We start from the raw sequence: 16,218 nt of genomic DNA, 5'->3' as shown, positions 1-16,218 counted from the left end.
ACAGTTGAATGAATGCTTGATTTACCGAATTATTCGACCGTCAATTTTTTTATTTTTTTGATTATTTCAAATTATCCAAAAATTTCAGGAAAAATCCTTATCGGAATAAAGTCAGGTAATTCCCCGACTTTACCTAACTATTTCGGTCGAAAGTCGGTGAAAGGGTTTCCGACACCGACTTACCTAATACCCACCTTTTACCAAACTGACCAATTTTTTGATTAAGTTTCTTAATGCAATTTTAAAAAGGTTGTAAGTACCACGAAGACTTACAAGCTAATTTGACGGCGCATACTGCATACCATAGTCAAATTTAATTATTTTATAGTGGACATTGTAACTATCATGTAAATTGTCACGTTAATTTGTAGTTGTCATATAATAAAAGTTATATAATACACTTAATAGAACTCCTTTTAAAATATATCAAACAAAACATAAAATCATAACAAGTCTCACCCCAATGTATTTTCTTGTTGTATTATTGTTGTACATCAAGAGTTTTTTTATCATTTTCCAATTATATGTACAGCACGTAATTACAAAAGTCTGATGAGGGTAGTTTCGTCAACCTAAATTGAATGATTAAATTGGCAGCGGCTGTCTCCACGCAGGAGTACGGAAAGAGGAATCCTCGATTCTGACTGATTATAAAAATGTGGGCTCACCTCGAGTCCACGTGGTTGTGTTTCTCACCACCAAAATGCTGTACAATATCTTTACTGATCCTGTAGTAACTTTCAGTAACTCACCGTCAAGATCCGTAACTCACGGAATCAGTACTGTAGTTTTCCCCGCAATCAGCCAATCAGGGGTGAAAAAAAGGTAATTTAACAAACAAAATAAAAATTGACCCACTGAGCAAAAGACCCTCCAAAAATACAAGAGAAATGCTCTATTCATTTTTAAATTAATGTCGTAATAAATATTACCGTTAAATTTTTAGTAATTTATTCTAAATTTAATAATAATTTTTATTGATACGTCGATATATCGAGAATGCATATAATATTTCTCAAAATACAAAGCCTATAAAACTTACTTTGCTCTTCAAAAACTCATCTATTTAATAACTTCTTCACAAATTAATAGTGTATATAAGGTTACATAGTAAATATATTGATATGTTATTTAAAATGTTTAAATGACGTGATATTATATATACAGAAAAATATAATAAAATAAAATTTGAATCGAAAAATTATTCATTTTCATTTCGCTTTAAATTTAGAGGATCCCATTTGATTCAAAATGGTGGGAAAAAAATCTTAAAGGAAAATGTATACATAATCCCTTCAAACTACCACCTAATTGTTAATGTATCCCCAAATTATCAATTGTATCAATCTATCCCCCTAAACTACCAAAAAATATTAATATCCCGTTAATGACAAAAATACCCTTTATAAAATTATTAAAATAAAATAAAAAACTAAAAAAATTATTAAAGAAATACAAAATAACAAAAATTTATTACAAAAAAAATTAAAAACTGTTTTTTTGTTTGTTTGTTTTTATTTTATTTTAAAAAAATAATTTCCAGTTATTTTTTTCGTTTGATTTTGTTTAAAAAAAATTGTTCTTTTTATTAATTTAATGAAAAACTGGTTTTTATTTTTTATTTTTAGTTTTTTTCTTTAAAAAAAATTGTTTTTATAATTTTCAGTTATTTTTTCGTTTGATTTTTTTTAAAAAAAAAAACCATTCTTTTTTCTTTTTTTATTTAATTTGTTTTTTTCAATAATTTTTAGTTTTTAATTTTTTTAATTTATAAGGACATTTTTTTCTTATTCAAACAAAAAAAATTAGGGTCATTTTTGTCTTTTTGTTGGTCTTAGGGGGTACATTGGCATTTTTTTGTAGTTTGAGGGAAGACATCGACACAATTAGTAGTTTGAAATAAAATGCTACATTTATATCTAACTAAATTATTTATTACACGTTTGTGTTCTCATAATAAGTCATTAAAAATGAAGTTTTTAGGGGATTTCCGTTTTAAGATGAGAAATGTTAGGGTACTAAATCTTTTACGAAGATATGGTTACTAAGATGATGTAGAGCTTATTTATTGGTACTCGTAACTTTTTTTTATTAATTGTTTTTATCATCTCCAATTAATAAACTCCACTATCATCTTAGTAAGAATTACTAATTCTTAGTACAAGATTTAGTACCCCTATCAAGGTTTTAGGGATTTAATAAAATGTTTAAGGTTCCAAGCAAATCTCATAACAGGGTTTTATGGATTTAATGAAATGCTTAAGGTTCTTTTCTTTGTACTTGTTCATTTTCGTTATAGTAACTTTTTGGTGAACTCGACAGATGTTCCTGTGTATTACATAATCTTCTACAGTTCTACTAAGATAGTGGCTATTTGTAAAATAGATCACAAAATTTTTAATTTCAAGTAAAAATTAAGATAATTTATGTTATGAAATATATCAGATTTTACAAATCTAATAATGTAAATATTGTTACATTATTTAAAATTTTAAATAACATAATATTATATATATCATTTAATATAATACTAATATTTAAAGACTTAACTTGTTGCATATACATAATACTAAAACAGTTTTATAACATAATCACACACACACACACGTATATGTGTTAAGGGTCTAACCACTTATTTAGAAGTTCCAAATCGAACGTTTATGACGGTCAATTTCATCGATGATAGTCATTTTTCTATGCCCATACGTAGTATCAAAACAATTTAATTTAGCTAATAGGTCGTCCCCCTTCATGACTCGAATCCGATTTTATAAAAAAATGTGAAAAAACATGTTGAGGGTTGGGGCGCTAAACGTAACTCCACTCCTACGTCCATAAATTGCACGTGATGTAATTTGTGTCAATATTTCATTGCTTGGTGGCTTTTTGTAAGGGTGAAAACCCAGAGCTGATTATTGGTTATTGGCTAAAACTAATAATCGGCTTCGGTAGCCGATTAACCGGATTTGTAATAACCAGGGCTTACCCGGACCGATAAATGGCAAATCAACAGGCCAATGGCCGGATTAGGGTGGATCAGGGTGGTCAACGCTTGCTTAACCTACTCTCCCTCCACTCCACTGATCCAACCCCGGGTGCGATGTCAACGAGCACGTACATGTCTTCTTGGGGATGGAGACCGGGCTGCCATGCGGTGGTTCTTGATGACTTGGCTACAGATGGGGGAGATGAACCAGTGGTTGATAGAGAATCAGACGGAGGTGGAGAGCGGAACAATGGTGTAGAGGTTGACACGTGTTGGAGAGGCCGATTGCTTGTTCACGTTTAGATGGTTGGTGAAGACTCTTCGCCGGAGAGATATGAAGAGTGAAGTTAAAATATCAGAGAGATCCAATGTAGTGGAGCTTCCGAACTTTGTGAGTTTGTGGTTGTGCTGTCGGGCAACGGGCGTTGGCTGAAGAGTGAAGAGTGAAGCTGAAAGTGAAAGACAAAAGTGAAAGGAAAACCTGAAAGATGTAAGATTAGGGTAAAGGGTATCAGGTGTAATTTTTATATTTTATTATTTATTTATGTATATATATATATACCTTGTTTATTGGTTATAGTCGGGTATATTAAAATGCCAAAACCAGTAACGGGCTCTAAGTTGCTAGTTATTGGTTGAAAAAAACCGAATACCAAACCGATTTATCGGTTATCAGTTCCCGATCGGGTTTACACCCCTACTTTTTTGGATGTGTATTTTTATGAATTTACCATTTAATTAGATGAATGGTTATTGCTTTGTTGTCTAGTGGGTAGACCACCATATTAGTTGGGAGGCGAATTGTGCCGCCCACAAGTTAACAAAGACCGTTGTTAAACAAGTCAAAAATCAAGTTTGATTAGAAAAAATTATTACATATATCTATAATATTGTTGTATTAGAGCAAACTACTATAATTATTTGATTAATGAATGTGATCCAAATATTTATTTAAAAAAGATAAATATATATATATATATATATTTGACGCACATGTTTATCCATTAGAAAGAATGTCTAATCTAATGATACAATCGATTATCAAAATAAAAAAGGTACCAACTACCAAGTGATATAATATCAGTACATGTATGACATCAACGGTGTAATTCATATGTATTGTTGTCTTAATGTTATGGAAAGTTGTAAAACAGTTTATTATTACACATCATGAATTCAAATCATACTGATTATAGGTTCAATTATTAACCCTCTCTCCTTCTACAGTTCTACCTTTAGGGGAACTACATACCTACATAGATGCTGAGAAGTTTAAGCATGTCCCCCATAGCATTGAATGAGACATATAGTATCAAACTTTGTCTTTAAAAGCATCCTACTTATTTTGTTAAAAAAAAAAAGAAAAAAAAAAAAAGATATCATACTTTTAAATTGGAGGAGAAAATAAAATAAAGAAGATAATAGAGGTTAATTAGCTTGTTTGTTAATATTTTTGTTTTCAAATAGAAAATAAAAGGAAAAAGTTTTAACAAACAATGTTATATTTTATAGAATAATACTACTTAATAGACTGTTATACGACTAGCATACAAGTGGAATGACGTAATAGTAAAAATTAATATTTGAATTAATAATAACTTATAAAAAAATTAATTTTTACTATTACATTATTATATAATAGCTTAATAAATAGCATTTCTTTATTTTATAAGTTCAATGAGAAAAGAGTACGAAAAAGAAAAAGAAGAAAGACGTTTAGAAAAGTTTGGCATGTGCTAATATGGATGGGATTTTTGGGGAAGCGGGGGGACGGATCGGTATTTTAGATGTGAATTGTGTGGTAATATCAAAATTTGTCTTAAAAAAAGCATTATACTTGTACAAAATAAAATAAGAAATTAGAGAATAAAAATTTCTTCAATGGGAGAATTTTATTTTTTTAATTCAATTTATTAAATTAATACGTGTCTAAAATATATGTATTTTTAAAAATGTATATAAAAATTAATAGATTAATTATATAGGAAAATCACATACTCTATTAAAAATATATATATAGAAAATCACATATATTTTGAATATTTACCAATTTACTAATAAAATTATATAAAAAAAAAAATCTTACAAACTCAATTATTATTATTTTTTTAATAAGAGCTTTATCCCTTAATAAAAGTATATCAGAATCCTCTTAAATTCTTTAAACATTTTAGATTTTCAAATTGTTAATGCAATAAAAGTCTAACATTACGAATACGATAATATAGTTGGGATTTTGGAAGAAGCGCGGGGAGGGATCGGTATTTTAGTCTTTTAGATGTGATTGGGCGGTAACACTCATGGTGTGGGCCAAGAGTCCAAGACAGATTCCCGAAAGCTGAAAACCTTTGGTATCGGTATCCGGTCCCACGGAGCACTAGAAACAAAAGCGTCACGTCTATCAGATTTTGGATTATGCCATGCAAATCCATATTTTCCACTCTATAAGGGGAAATTAAAGGATATAGCTTTTTTGACCTTTGACCAACTTTTATATATATATATATATATATATATATATATATATATATATATATATATATATATATATATATATATATATATATATATATATATATATTTTTATTTTTATTTTTATTTTTTTGAAAATGTACGCATGCCATTCTTAAATTATATTTAATTGTTAATGTGCCATCAAATTATTAATTGTGTTATTATTTTTGTTTTTGTATTGTTTTTATATTGTTTTAAAATCTTTTAAAATTTTATGAAGGGTATTTTTGTCATCGGAAGAATTTAATATGTATTGGAAAAAGACATTAACATAATTAATAATTTTTTTTTTTTACATGTCCACATAAGAGGGAGAGGGAGGATTCGAACTAGTGACCTCCGCTTTGCTTGGTCTTCAGCTGATTGAGTTACCTCTTAAAAACATTTAACACAATTAATAATTTAAGAGACATTATCAATCGAATATATTTTAAGAAGTGTACGCGTGCTTTTCCTTTTTTTTTTCTCCATTAATTATATCCAAAAGATGACTGCGTACTTATCATTTGATCACCTACAGAGTGTTTAAGCCTATGTTTCTTTACATTTTTATTTTATGTCATTTGTTTTTTATTAAAAAAATAAAAATATTAAAAAAATACTATTAAAATTTAAAAAACAGTTTCGACATTTATATATCATAAAACACGTTGTGAAATTAAAAATAAAAACCACTTAATAAACGCATTAACAAATAAAGATGACAAAGCAATTGAATGGAAATGAAGGTAAGCACAACAATTATGACCTTTGCATAATGGGTGTCTTTCAAGGTTGACGATTCCAATTACTTTTTCAGTCCCATTAATGATTTTACTCACTGATGTGGATGCCCAATGATCATCACTTCCGGTAACTCGGGGGGTGAAAAATCGGCCGCATGTAAAATTCCATATCATATCATGTGTCGGTGTAATTTTTTAAATCCGTAAAATCCGAGGCCAGAAATTTGGCAAATTCCTCGACTTTCAAGCTTAATTAGTGTTTTCAATAAATTTTGGATCATTTTCTTTTTTAAAAAAATTCAAACTTTTAAATCGATATATATTTCTAAAATGTGTTCTTATTAAAAAAAAATTCTAAAATATGTTAAAATAAATAAATAAAACAGCATGTGAGAATAACACGCTCCAAGACATATATTAGTTTAAGAGTAATGATAAATTACTAAAAATTATATTTTTATTCTATTGCTATTTCACCATATTGACATAGTTGCGCCAATAAACTATTGTTAAAAAAATAAAATAAAATTTTAAGACCTGGTTAACATTATCACATCGACAATATGAGATAGTAATAATTAGATAAAACTGTGATTTCTTCTGTATGCCTTTTGTAGCTTGGATCAAGGCCCTGCTTTGGCCTCACTCCTCCCTTGACATTCTGGTGATATTTGGTTTGCTCCTAATAGGCTAATCGATTAGGCCATTTCCCATGTGCCCCTTATGACTCTGAAAAGCATCAAGACCACCACACAACACCATTTGGTGGCTTGGTAGAATGTAGTCATGGTTGATTGGGAGCCTCCCCTTAAGATCTTTTAAGGTTAATTTTTATGTGGCCATCTGGCCTTCCTTTGTTGTCGCAGCAGCCACTCTATGGGTTGCTCACATGTGATTATTGAAGGAGATTTCCTATTGACTATCATTGCCTTAAACGATCATTTGTTATTCTTGAACTAGATTTTTGTACCGGTAATCTCTGACATTTAAGTTTAATTGCTCTCAATAAACGTTTAGAGTGCTTTAAAAACCTTTAGATTATGCTAATGTTGATTCACACTTTGCAGGTAGCTAGATGAGCCGCTTTTCACCTTGTGTTCGGAAGCATTTTTATTATTTTACCTTTTATTTTCTCTATCAGGTTAATGAGCAGTAAGGGTTCTCTTTTAGTCCTTTAATTGTAATCCCCCCTTCCCCTTTTTCTTTTTTTGAATAATAAAAAAAAAAGAAAAAGAAAAAAAAAGACGGTAATACACTACAAGCTTATCTCATGGTTAATGAACATGTTTATTTGAAGAATTAGGGGCTCGATCCTTAATGGGGGAGCCTATTAAGACAAGAGCTGAAATAAATTTGAAGAATTTGTCCTTTTGAATCCGAGCTAGCTTTTACTATTAAGGGCCATCTCTTATGCCATGGCTTTAGGAATGTGAGGAAGGCATGTAAATCATCACAAACACCTTTCATCACAGCATCATTAGGTTGGGGCCTGGGGGTCCAACCTAAACTCGTCCTGCGTTGACCTTGTTCACTTTATTTTGAAATAAGTGGTCGTTAGGCTTTCTTTGAACACCTGCAAAACATGCTGGGCTAGCTGTTGCCAGTGCTTAAATTCAAGGAGAACTCTCAATCCAGCGAAATAAATGAGACTTTATATTTCACTGTTTATATTTTGTTTTGTTTTTTTTTTTTTTTGGAATTATTGGTGTATATGTTATTATGTCATTTAAAATTTTTTAAGAGAAAATTTACTTAACTATTCGAAACTTTCATCACATTTGCAGTTATCTTATAAATTTTAAAAGATCTCAATTTAATATATTTATCTTTCAATTTTTTTCAATTTCACTGTTTCGTTAGGATTTTTTGTTAAATCTTGATAAAGGGGTGTCAATTTTTTTTTAATATATATATATATATATATATAAGGGAAACAGATTTAAGTATATTTGCAAAATATTAATGCTTGAATCTTTGAAAAAAAAATGTATTTATTATTTTTAAAAAATATGGGTATTTTAAATTTTTTTGAAAGAATTTAAGAGAAAATCTTAATGAGCAGGTGAAATTGAAAAAAATTGAAAGATAAATACACAAAATTGAGAATTTTTAAAGTTTATAAAGTAATTAAAAAAAAAAAGAAGATAATTCAGAAAATTTAAGAAAATTTAAGAAATTTTTTAAATAAAGTAACCACATATACACTATTAAATATATAAGATGTAATATAAATTATAAAATGTTCCTCCACGTTTCACCTTTACCGAATAACTACAGCTTGGTAAATTCTAATTGGATATTTATGCGGGTAACTTTTGGATCCTGAAGTAGATAGTGAATCTGAAGTCTAAAAGCAGGACCACATAGTACATATGTATAGTTGGAGTGCTGGGCCTGGGGTCATGGCTTGCATGTGATCATCAAGTGTTGGTAGCGTCCACGTTCTTTGCATGAAAACATATAATTAAGAGTGCATGCTGTGATTTGACTGGAAAAAGTCTGATGGGCTGTATCCCCTCATATAAAAGTAGCTGTTTTTGAGGGAACCTTTGTTGATGTGATTTGCCAAAAAAAAATAAAAAAAATAAATAAGGTTATATAGTATCCTGTAACAATATAAGAATCCAAGTGGCTGGTTTGCCCGAGAGGTTAAGGGGGAAGACTTAAGATCTTCTGCACATAAGTGCGCATGGGTTCGAACCCCATAGCCAGCACAACCACTAATTGTTTCTGTGGTATTTTAATTTTTGGGCCTTAATCAGGCAGACCCACAATCAACAAAAGATTCTTTTTTTTTTTTTTTTTTTTTTTTGTTCCTCGGCAAATCAGATCAACAAAGGTTCTGCCAAATAAAAGGACTCAATTTTTATCAGGGATAGGGATCTTCTCCATTCTCATTGGAGAGAATCATTTATTTGAAACTTTTTTGTCCAGTAAAGGTATATTGAGCTGTATGGGCTACACACAATAAAAGATTTTAACAATTGAGCTAGCTCGGACCCAAAAAGCAAAGAGTAATGCTACATTTATTATTCATTTACAACTTGCTAACACGTGTCAGTAGGTAATTGGAACCATGCAAATAATTAAAAGAAATTAACACCCTTCATTTATTATTAATTTTTTTTATGAAGATGATTATCCTTCAAGGTAGGGTTGTACCCATCTATTTTCAGAGGTAACATTTCATCAAATTGTAAAAGAATTGTAAGTCTTGTAATTTTCAAAAGAAAAATGACTAAGATTGTCTACAACAACAAGCTGGCGCTGCTTGAGGCCCAAAAGGCCTAAAAAAATGCTTTCCAAGCCTTTTTCGGTGCCATTCATTCTGGGCCTGAATAAATACAGTGCATATTAAACTAAGCCCGGCCCACATTTACCCAGTTGTCACACTAACCTGAAGAACAAGAAACCCACATTATATTACTTTTGAGATCGAACAGGTCGCTCCATTAGAATCCTCTGCGGTCTCACACTCGATCCCTCTGCCTCGTCTTCGATCACAAAGGTAATTTTACAGTGATCTCTCATCCCAATGCTTTGAAGTTTCTGAGTAACTCTGTGAACATAGTTTGGATTAGGATTGGATTTTGCTTCTAGGGTTTATGAATTACCTTTATTCATTTTTCTTTCTTGCGATTATACAGCCTAGGCTCTCTTTGGTTGTTGAGAAAATACAAGAAAGAAAATCATTTTCCGAAACTTAGGCTTTGTTTTTTAAACTATAATCAAGTTTGTGGGATTGTGAAAATTAAATTATTTATTCAACCGAGTCCGCGACGTCCTTATGCTTTAGATAATGTGATTTTTTACACTATATTCTGGAAAAATTGATTGTCTGGATTAGGGATTTTTTAAATAATTGAATTTAGGGCAAAATTTATCAGACCTCTTGCTGCGGAACTAGCTCAAGCTCTGGTCTTTATATGTGTTGTGATTTCTCTTTGCATGTGTATAAATTTTGATTTTCTGGTGGTATTAAATTTAATTCTGATTTCCATGATCACTTGTCCAATTCTAATGTTAGATTAGTTTTTACATGGACTGATTGTTGGATTCGAACTCGAATCCTTGTCACAGTTTATAAAGTATGAAGCTTGATACTAGTGGTCTTGAATCGACTGCACCTTTCTTTGGGTCAAGCAATGAGCTTATTGATGGGATTTCAGCTGCTCCATTCTTTGAGGTTCCTAATACAACCAACGTGAGTGACAACGGGTGTTTGTTATATTCTCTCTTATTTTTTTTTTCTGATTTCCATGAGAGAAAGTAGAAGTTGTATCTGCTGAATATTATTTGAACTTTTCTTTTCCCCTGGCTCTGTTTCAGTTTGATGGCTTTCAGAAAGAGGCTATTCAGATGGTGAAGCCAGCAAAGGGAACAACCACTCTTGCGTTCATATTCAAAGAGGGTGTCATGGTCGCTGCTGATTCTCGAGCTAGCATGGGAGGCTATATATGTATGTTATTTGTGTTCTTTCTTTGTCTGACTTGCATTCTTTTTTTCTTTTTCTTTTTTTCCTAAGCAAAAGTGTCTAACTTGAAAATCATTATAGGTTCTGTATACTGATTTCGTATGTATCCAGTTTCACTTTATAAAACCGGACTTGTTGGTGGTCATGCTTATGTATGCACAGATACACGCACAAACTTGCTGATACTTGGCTTGGCCTTAAACATTTTCCTTTGTTAGTTTTAGTGGCATAGCCTGTACCTGTTCCTTTCCTACATAGTTGACCAATTTATGCTGCAAGTAACATTATCGATAGTGTTTGTTTGTGTTGTCTTTTCGGTATGAAAAAGCATGTTGCATTTACTCTTTCATTCCTAAATCTTATCAGCATCCCAGTCTGTGAAGAAAATCATTGAAATCAACCCTTACATGCTTGGCACTATGGCTGGAGGAGCTGCTGATTGTCAGTTTTGGCACAGAAATCTGGGCATTAAGGTAATGTATTTATGTTGGTTTTCTAGATATACAATATATATTTTCAGGCATGTTGCTACAATTAAGTTAGAGTGGGTGATTGTATATCTTTTATGACAGGTTAGTATCATTAGCTCTGTGCTGCCTACTTTGTGGTGCTGATGTTGTCAGTAAAAGACCAACGTGTTAGACAAATTTTTTAGTGAGTGAAGTTTTAATGTTGTACATTAGACCATAAAAGATTTGAATATTTCATTCACTGGCTGAGACTATGGTTGGTTTTCCAGCTAGGAAGTGGTGTAGTGGTGGTGGTTTTTATGTATTGGGTTATCTTGACATTTTTTTTACATGCATCTTTCATCATGGCACTTATTCCTTAGTTCTTTTAGAACATGGATAATGGAAGAAGTAAGAAATGATAATGATCCTTCCCACATGGGAAAAGTATATTATTTGTTAAATAGTCACATCCAAAGTGACTGTTTTTGTGAAGTGAGGTGGTCATGTTTCTTAAATATTGAAACAGTGGTCGGTCTAATGCAGAGACTGTTGCCCAGTCATAGAAAATAGTTTGATCTCCTGGGCATGCCCTGGTGTGAATATGACGGTCGCTGCCCTGCTTTAGTAAAATTATATTGAACCTGTAAAACCCATTGATATGTTTGTACCTTCTAACATCACTTGCTAACATGCATTTGTTTGGCTTTATTTAGTGCCGACTGCATGAATTGGCAAACAAGCGTAGAATTTCAGTTACAGGGGCATCAAAGCTTCTGGCAAACATTCTGTACTCTTACCGTGGAATGGGTCTGTCTGTTGGGACCATGATTGCGGGATGGGATGAAACGGTATCAATATGTGAATGTCCCCTGTCATGTTATTACATTTTTATTTAATCAGACTCTCGTAAATGTTTTTCCTTTGTTGGTTCTAGGGTCCTGGGCTATACTATGTGGACAGTGAAGGAGGAAGGCTCAAGGGAACACGATTTTCAGTTGGCTCTGGTTCACCCTATGCTTATGGTGTGCTGGATAATGGGTATGTGCCCTTTCCCCAATAATTTCTACATTGTCTAGTGTCCTACTGATGATTGAGCAATTGTTTGTGGAAAATGAATCTCCAAGTATCAGCTTGAAATGTGTTGAAGGAAACCATAATGTTGCATTATGGTGAAATTGATAAGTAGGTAGTACTATCTTCCTTGATATATGGACAATAAACTAAAATATATAACAAATAGAAAAAGAAAAGCACAAGAAGCAGGTGAATAATGTGAAAGAACCTATATGTGACATATTCCTGGGAACTTATTTGATTCCAATGATTCAGTCTCATGAACCTTTGAAACCAAACCAAATAATGGGGGGGGGGGGGGGGGGGGGGTGGACTGGGAAAATAGGTACTTTGTCTTTAGCAATTCTGCACTTGATTAATCGACAGAGCTTACTTAAATTGATTTCCTAGGAATGTACAGGATGCCTGAGAATGTTGCAGTTCATAAAATGGATGCCACTTTTGTGGAACTTGGCCATGTTGTTTACTCAAGTTTGTCAATTTCTAAAACCGTATGACTTACCTAGGAGCATGCTGCCTTATCTTTTTTTGCTTATACCATGCCGCTTTGAGTTAACCTGCTATTCTTTTCTTCTTCTTCTTCTTCTTCTTCTTTATTTATTTATTTATTTCTTTGACAAGATAATTGCCCATTTTCTATTTTCATTTTTCATTTAGGCAAGATTTATTTCTGAGTTAAATTTATTCTTACATGTAATTTTCTGTTGTTTATGTGGGTACTGAAAACAGGTACCGGTATGATATGTCAATCGAAGAAGCTGCAGAGTTGGCTAGAAGGTCTATTTATCATGCCACATTCCGTGATGGAGCCAGTGGTGGAGTTGCGAGCGGTACTCTCTCTCTCTCTCTCTCTCTCTCTGTGCGAGTGCGCACCCCAGATGTTAATGATTTTGATATGATTTGAACTTTTGATTCTTATCAGTTTATTACGTGGGACCCGATGGATGGAAGAAGCTCTCTGGTGATGATGTTGGAGAACTTCATTACAAATACTATCCAGTTACGCCAAGTACAGTGGAACAGGAAATGGTTGAGGTAGCTGGGGCATAAGTGTCTCGCTGAACTTGGGGCCATGCTCTCTACTCTTACGAGATGAATTCCAAGACATGCTTTATGGGGCAGAAAATTCTTCAAGTACATGTATTGGCGGTTGGTGCTTTGAAACAATTCATGGATAGACTTGTCTTTAAGTCGACGTTATGAGAGCACTTCCATTCATGTTTGTTTACTTTAATTGAGCCGTTTGTTGTTGCTGATGTTAAAAAGTTTTAACCAAACTCTACTTTATTATATCTGATTTTAATCTCTCTCTCTCTCTCTCTCTCTCTCTCAATGATTTTAATTAATTATTCTTTGTGCTCGTGGAAATACATAAGAAAACTCATGTTTTAGGTTTTTAGTTTAATTATTCTCTCAGTGTTAGCCTCATACGTAATAGATCAAAAAATGAGTGGAATTTACTTATGGTGAGTGAAAACCCATGCTGAAGATGCGAATATCCCCAAAAAGGCATAATGTTCAGAAGACATGAGAGGTCATAAATGAAGCACTCTACATGAGCTCTTCTGCCCTGCAGGCACATTGGACATCACCAATATATTTCCGAAAACATAAAACCCCGGGGCTGATGAAATGGAGAAAATGAGAAGAGAGCATAGGGGGATTAGGGGGAGAGAAGGGGGGTTCCCGTTTCGGGTGTGTTTTAAGTGGAGACATTGCTAAATGCTAATGTTAATAGGGTAATACAGTTTTTACTATAAACTGACGTGTCATTTTATATGATATTTACTACATTAGTCATTAAAGTGTAGGCTGTCACAGTATACTCATTGACACTTAATCATTACTAAAATGTGGAATATTACATGCATGAATTTGTAAAAAATTGTAGTGAAAGTTGTATTAACTCAAAAAATTCTTCATGGGACCCTTGGTTTCATGATCAAGTTTGAACAATTCTGCACATCAACTAGATCCCTTGAGTACAAAGCAAGTCTGGGAATATTGCTTCCAAAATAACATTTATGATATATTAGAAGAAAAAACGAAGTGATCATTACGTGCTTCTATTTAAAATTGATTTCTTAAAAAATAAAACAAAAGGGTATTTAACAAATTAAAGAACTGATCGAGTTTTGTCCAAAACTAACCCTAAAATAAATTCGGATCAAATTTAAACTGATTTTGTTTTATATAGAATAGAAGTTGTTCAAATCTAATTTGAAACTAGTTTTTATATACAATCTCAATGAAAAACATAAAATTTAGAAGCAGTTTTTCTCTTAACAAAAGAGCATGAAACTGAAAAAGAAAAAGTTTAAAATAAGTTACACCGTTTACTATTGTCAGTTCTATAAGTTGCTAAGCTACCCTAAAGACAAGAAAGAAAAAAAAAAGGGCATATTAATGAAATATTAAGTAATAGTGACATGAGAGACATCAGCCTTCAGTATTTTAACAGGAATAAAGTTTTTCTTCAAATTAAACTAGAATAATTTTTTTTTTTCAATACAGTCTAGCTATTAAATAATATCTAAAATGCATGTAAGAATTAAAAATACATCTAAAAATCAAATACATTGTGAACATGTCAGTTTAATTTTTTTTTTTACAAGTAAATGGGAAATTGGCACATGTCAGTTTGGAAAAAAAACAAAAATTTTCCTTACAAAATGAAGTCATAACATCACATGCTACTCTCCTGGCATCACACGCAACTCTCAGCATAGAATAAAATTAATAAATCGATTCCAAAATATTCAAAACTGAGAAACAAGACAAAAGGATAGCAAGACTATAGTACAAGCTGCAAAAGGACATGCCTTCTCTCTCTACTGGCTTTGTTAGCTTCTAAGCATGTTTTTCATGATTGAGATTGAGATTGAGATATAATCATCAAGCAGAGTTCCACTCAACAATAGAATAATTACCTACATCACCTCGGCCTTCAGACAGCAACAGCCAACAGGGCATTAAAATGTGAAACAGAAGTGTCAAAGGAATTGTCCCACTATCAGCCCCAAAAAGTGGTGTTAGCTGCATGAAAGGGATTGCTCTGACAGGCAATTCCCCGTGCCCTCATTCACCTATACTTTACACTTCTGGATTATTAGAATTCAAACGGTAGATATGAAAGAGTTTTTATGAACAGAACTCTACCTGTTCGAACAAAGGGTAGACTGCTCGAGACAAGTTCAGACAGGTACATCTCAAAAAGTTTTTATCACATTTGCAGTTTGAATTATTAAAAATTCAGATAACAAAATTACTGAATCTCTATCCTTATTTAAGTCATTGGAACAACAAAGACCGGTGATAACATAAGATGAGTTTTTCCCCATATAACGGAGCTTTGACTAGGAAGTGATTGCCATAAAATATGTATAATCTGATTGTAACGATCCAAGAAAAAGTGTCAGTCACATCTGCATTATCATTCTAAAAGGACTAATCAATTTGAAATTTTTTTTCTATTATTCCTTATAAAGCCCAGTTTCACTTAATAACTAAGCAATGTTGAACTTAGCACTCATTATTATATTTTATAAACCACCTACTCCATTTAAGCTACTAATCTTCCCAATATAGAACCGGAATATTACACTAATTCTGTCACAGGCATCTCCTCTACAAAAGGATATGCTACCTCTTGTGGTTATAACAAATGATCTTTCCCTCTCTGTTTAGACCCATCACCTAACAGTCCCTAGTACCATTTTTAAATAGAAAGAAAATATTCATATACCTTAAATTTGCCGCTGGAATGTCTAAACAATGCCACTTTAAGGGTCCCAAGATGAGTATAGTTTTTTTTACTGTTTAGTTGTTGTTGTTGTTGTTATAATAATAGTAGTTTAACTCTCTCAATTGGGTAATGCGGATGATTATGTAACTCAATGTCAAGTCCTGTACCTAACAAAATGAAGGGTACGTTGGTCTTACTATGATTCACTTGAAATATTTGGCTTTTTTTAATGGAGATGGGAACAGGGG

General features: G+C 32.2%; 1 protein-coding gene and 1 non-coding gene across 2 annotated transcripts; both read left to right on the top strand.

Annotated features, from left to right (window-relative positions):
• Nucleotides 1–8,856: 8,856 nt before the first annotated feature.
• TRNAL-UAA (transfer RNA leucine (anticodon UAA)) lies at nt 8,857–8,939 on the top strand. The gene has a single exon. It is a non-coding gene; the product is annotated as a tRNA-Leu (tRNA).
• A 676-nt stretch (nt 8,940–9,615) lies between these two features.
• On the top strand, nt 9,616–13,532 carry LOC133864863 (proteasome subunit beta type-5). The gene is made up of 8 exons (XM_062301295.1): nt 9,616–9,733; nt 10,306–10,429; nt 10,555–10,684; nt 11,066–11,172; nt 11,865–11,999; nt 12,086–12,189; nt 12,955–13,055; nt 13,148–13,532. The coding sequence occupies exons 2-8, from the start codon at nt 10,316–10,318 to the stop codon at nt 13,273–13,275; spliced, it is 819 nt and encodes a 272-aa protein (XP_062157279.1). The 5' UTR covers nt 9,616–9,733; nt 10,306–10,315; the 3' UTR covers nt 13,276–13,532.
• The last annotated feature ends 2,686 nt before the right edge of the window (nt 13,533–16,218 follow it).

Source organism: Alnus glutinosa, chromosome 1 (assembly GCF_958979055.1).
Source record: "Alnus glutinosa chromosome 1, dhAlnGlut1.1, whole genome shotgun sequence".
In the NCBI taxonomy this organism is placed as follows: domain Eukaryota; kingdom Viridiplantae; phylum Streptophyta; class Magnoliopsida; order Fagales; family Betulaceae; genus Alnus; species Alnus glutinosa.
This window is presented reverse-complemented; position numbering and strand designations above follow the sequence as displayed.

Bases quoted from the DNA above. Each gene is read 5' to 3' on its own strand.
- LOC133864863 (XM_062301295.1), top strand. From the start codon at position 10,316: ATGAAGCTTGATACTAGTGGTCTTGAATCGACTGCACCTTTCTTTGGG. The intron at 10,685-11,065 runs GTATGTTATTTG...AAATCTTATCAG, and splicing joins TAGCATGGGAGGCTATATAT to CATCCCAGTCTGTGAAGAAA. The intron at 12,190-12,954 runs GTATGTGCCCTT...TACTGAAAACAG, and splicing joins TATGGTGTGCTGGATAATGG to GTACCGGTATGATATGTCAA.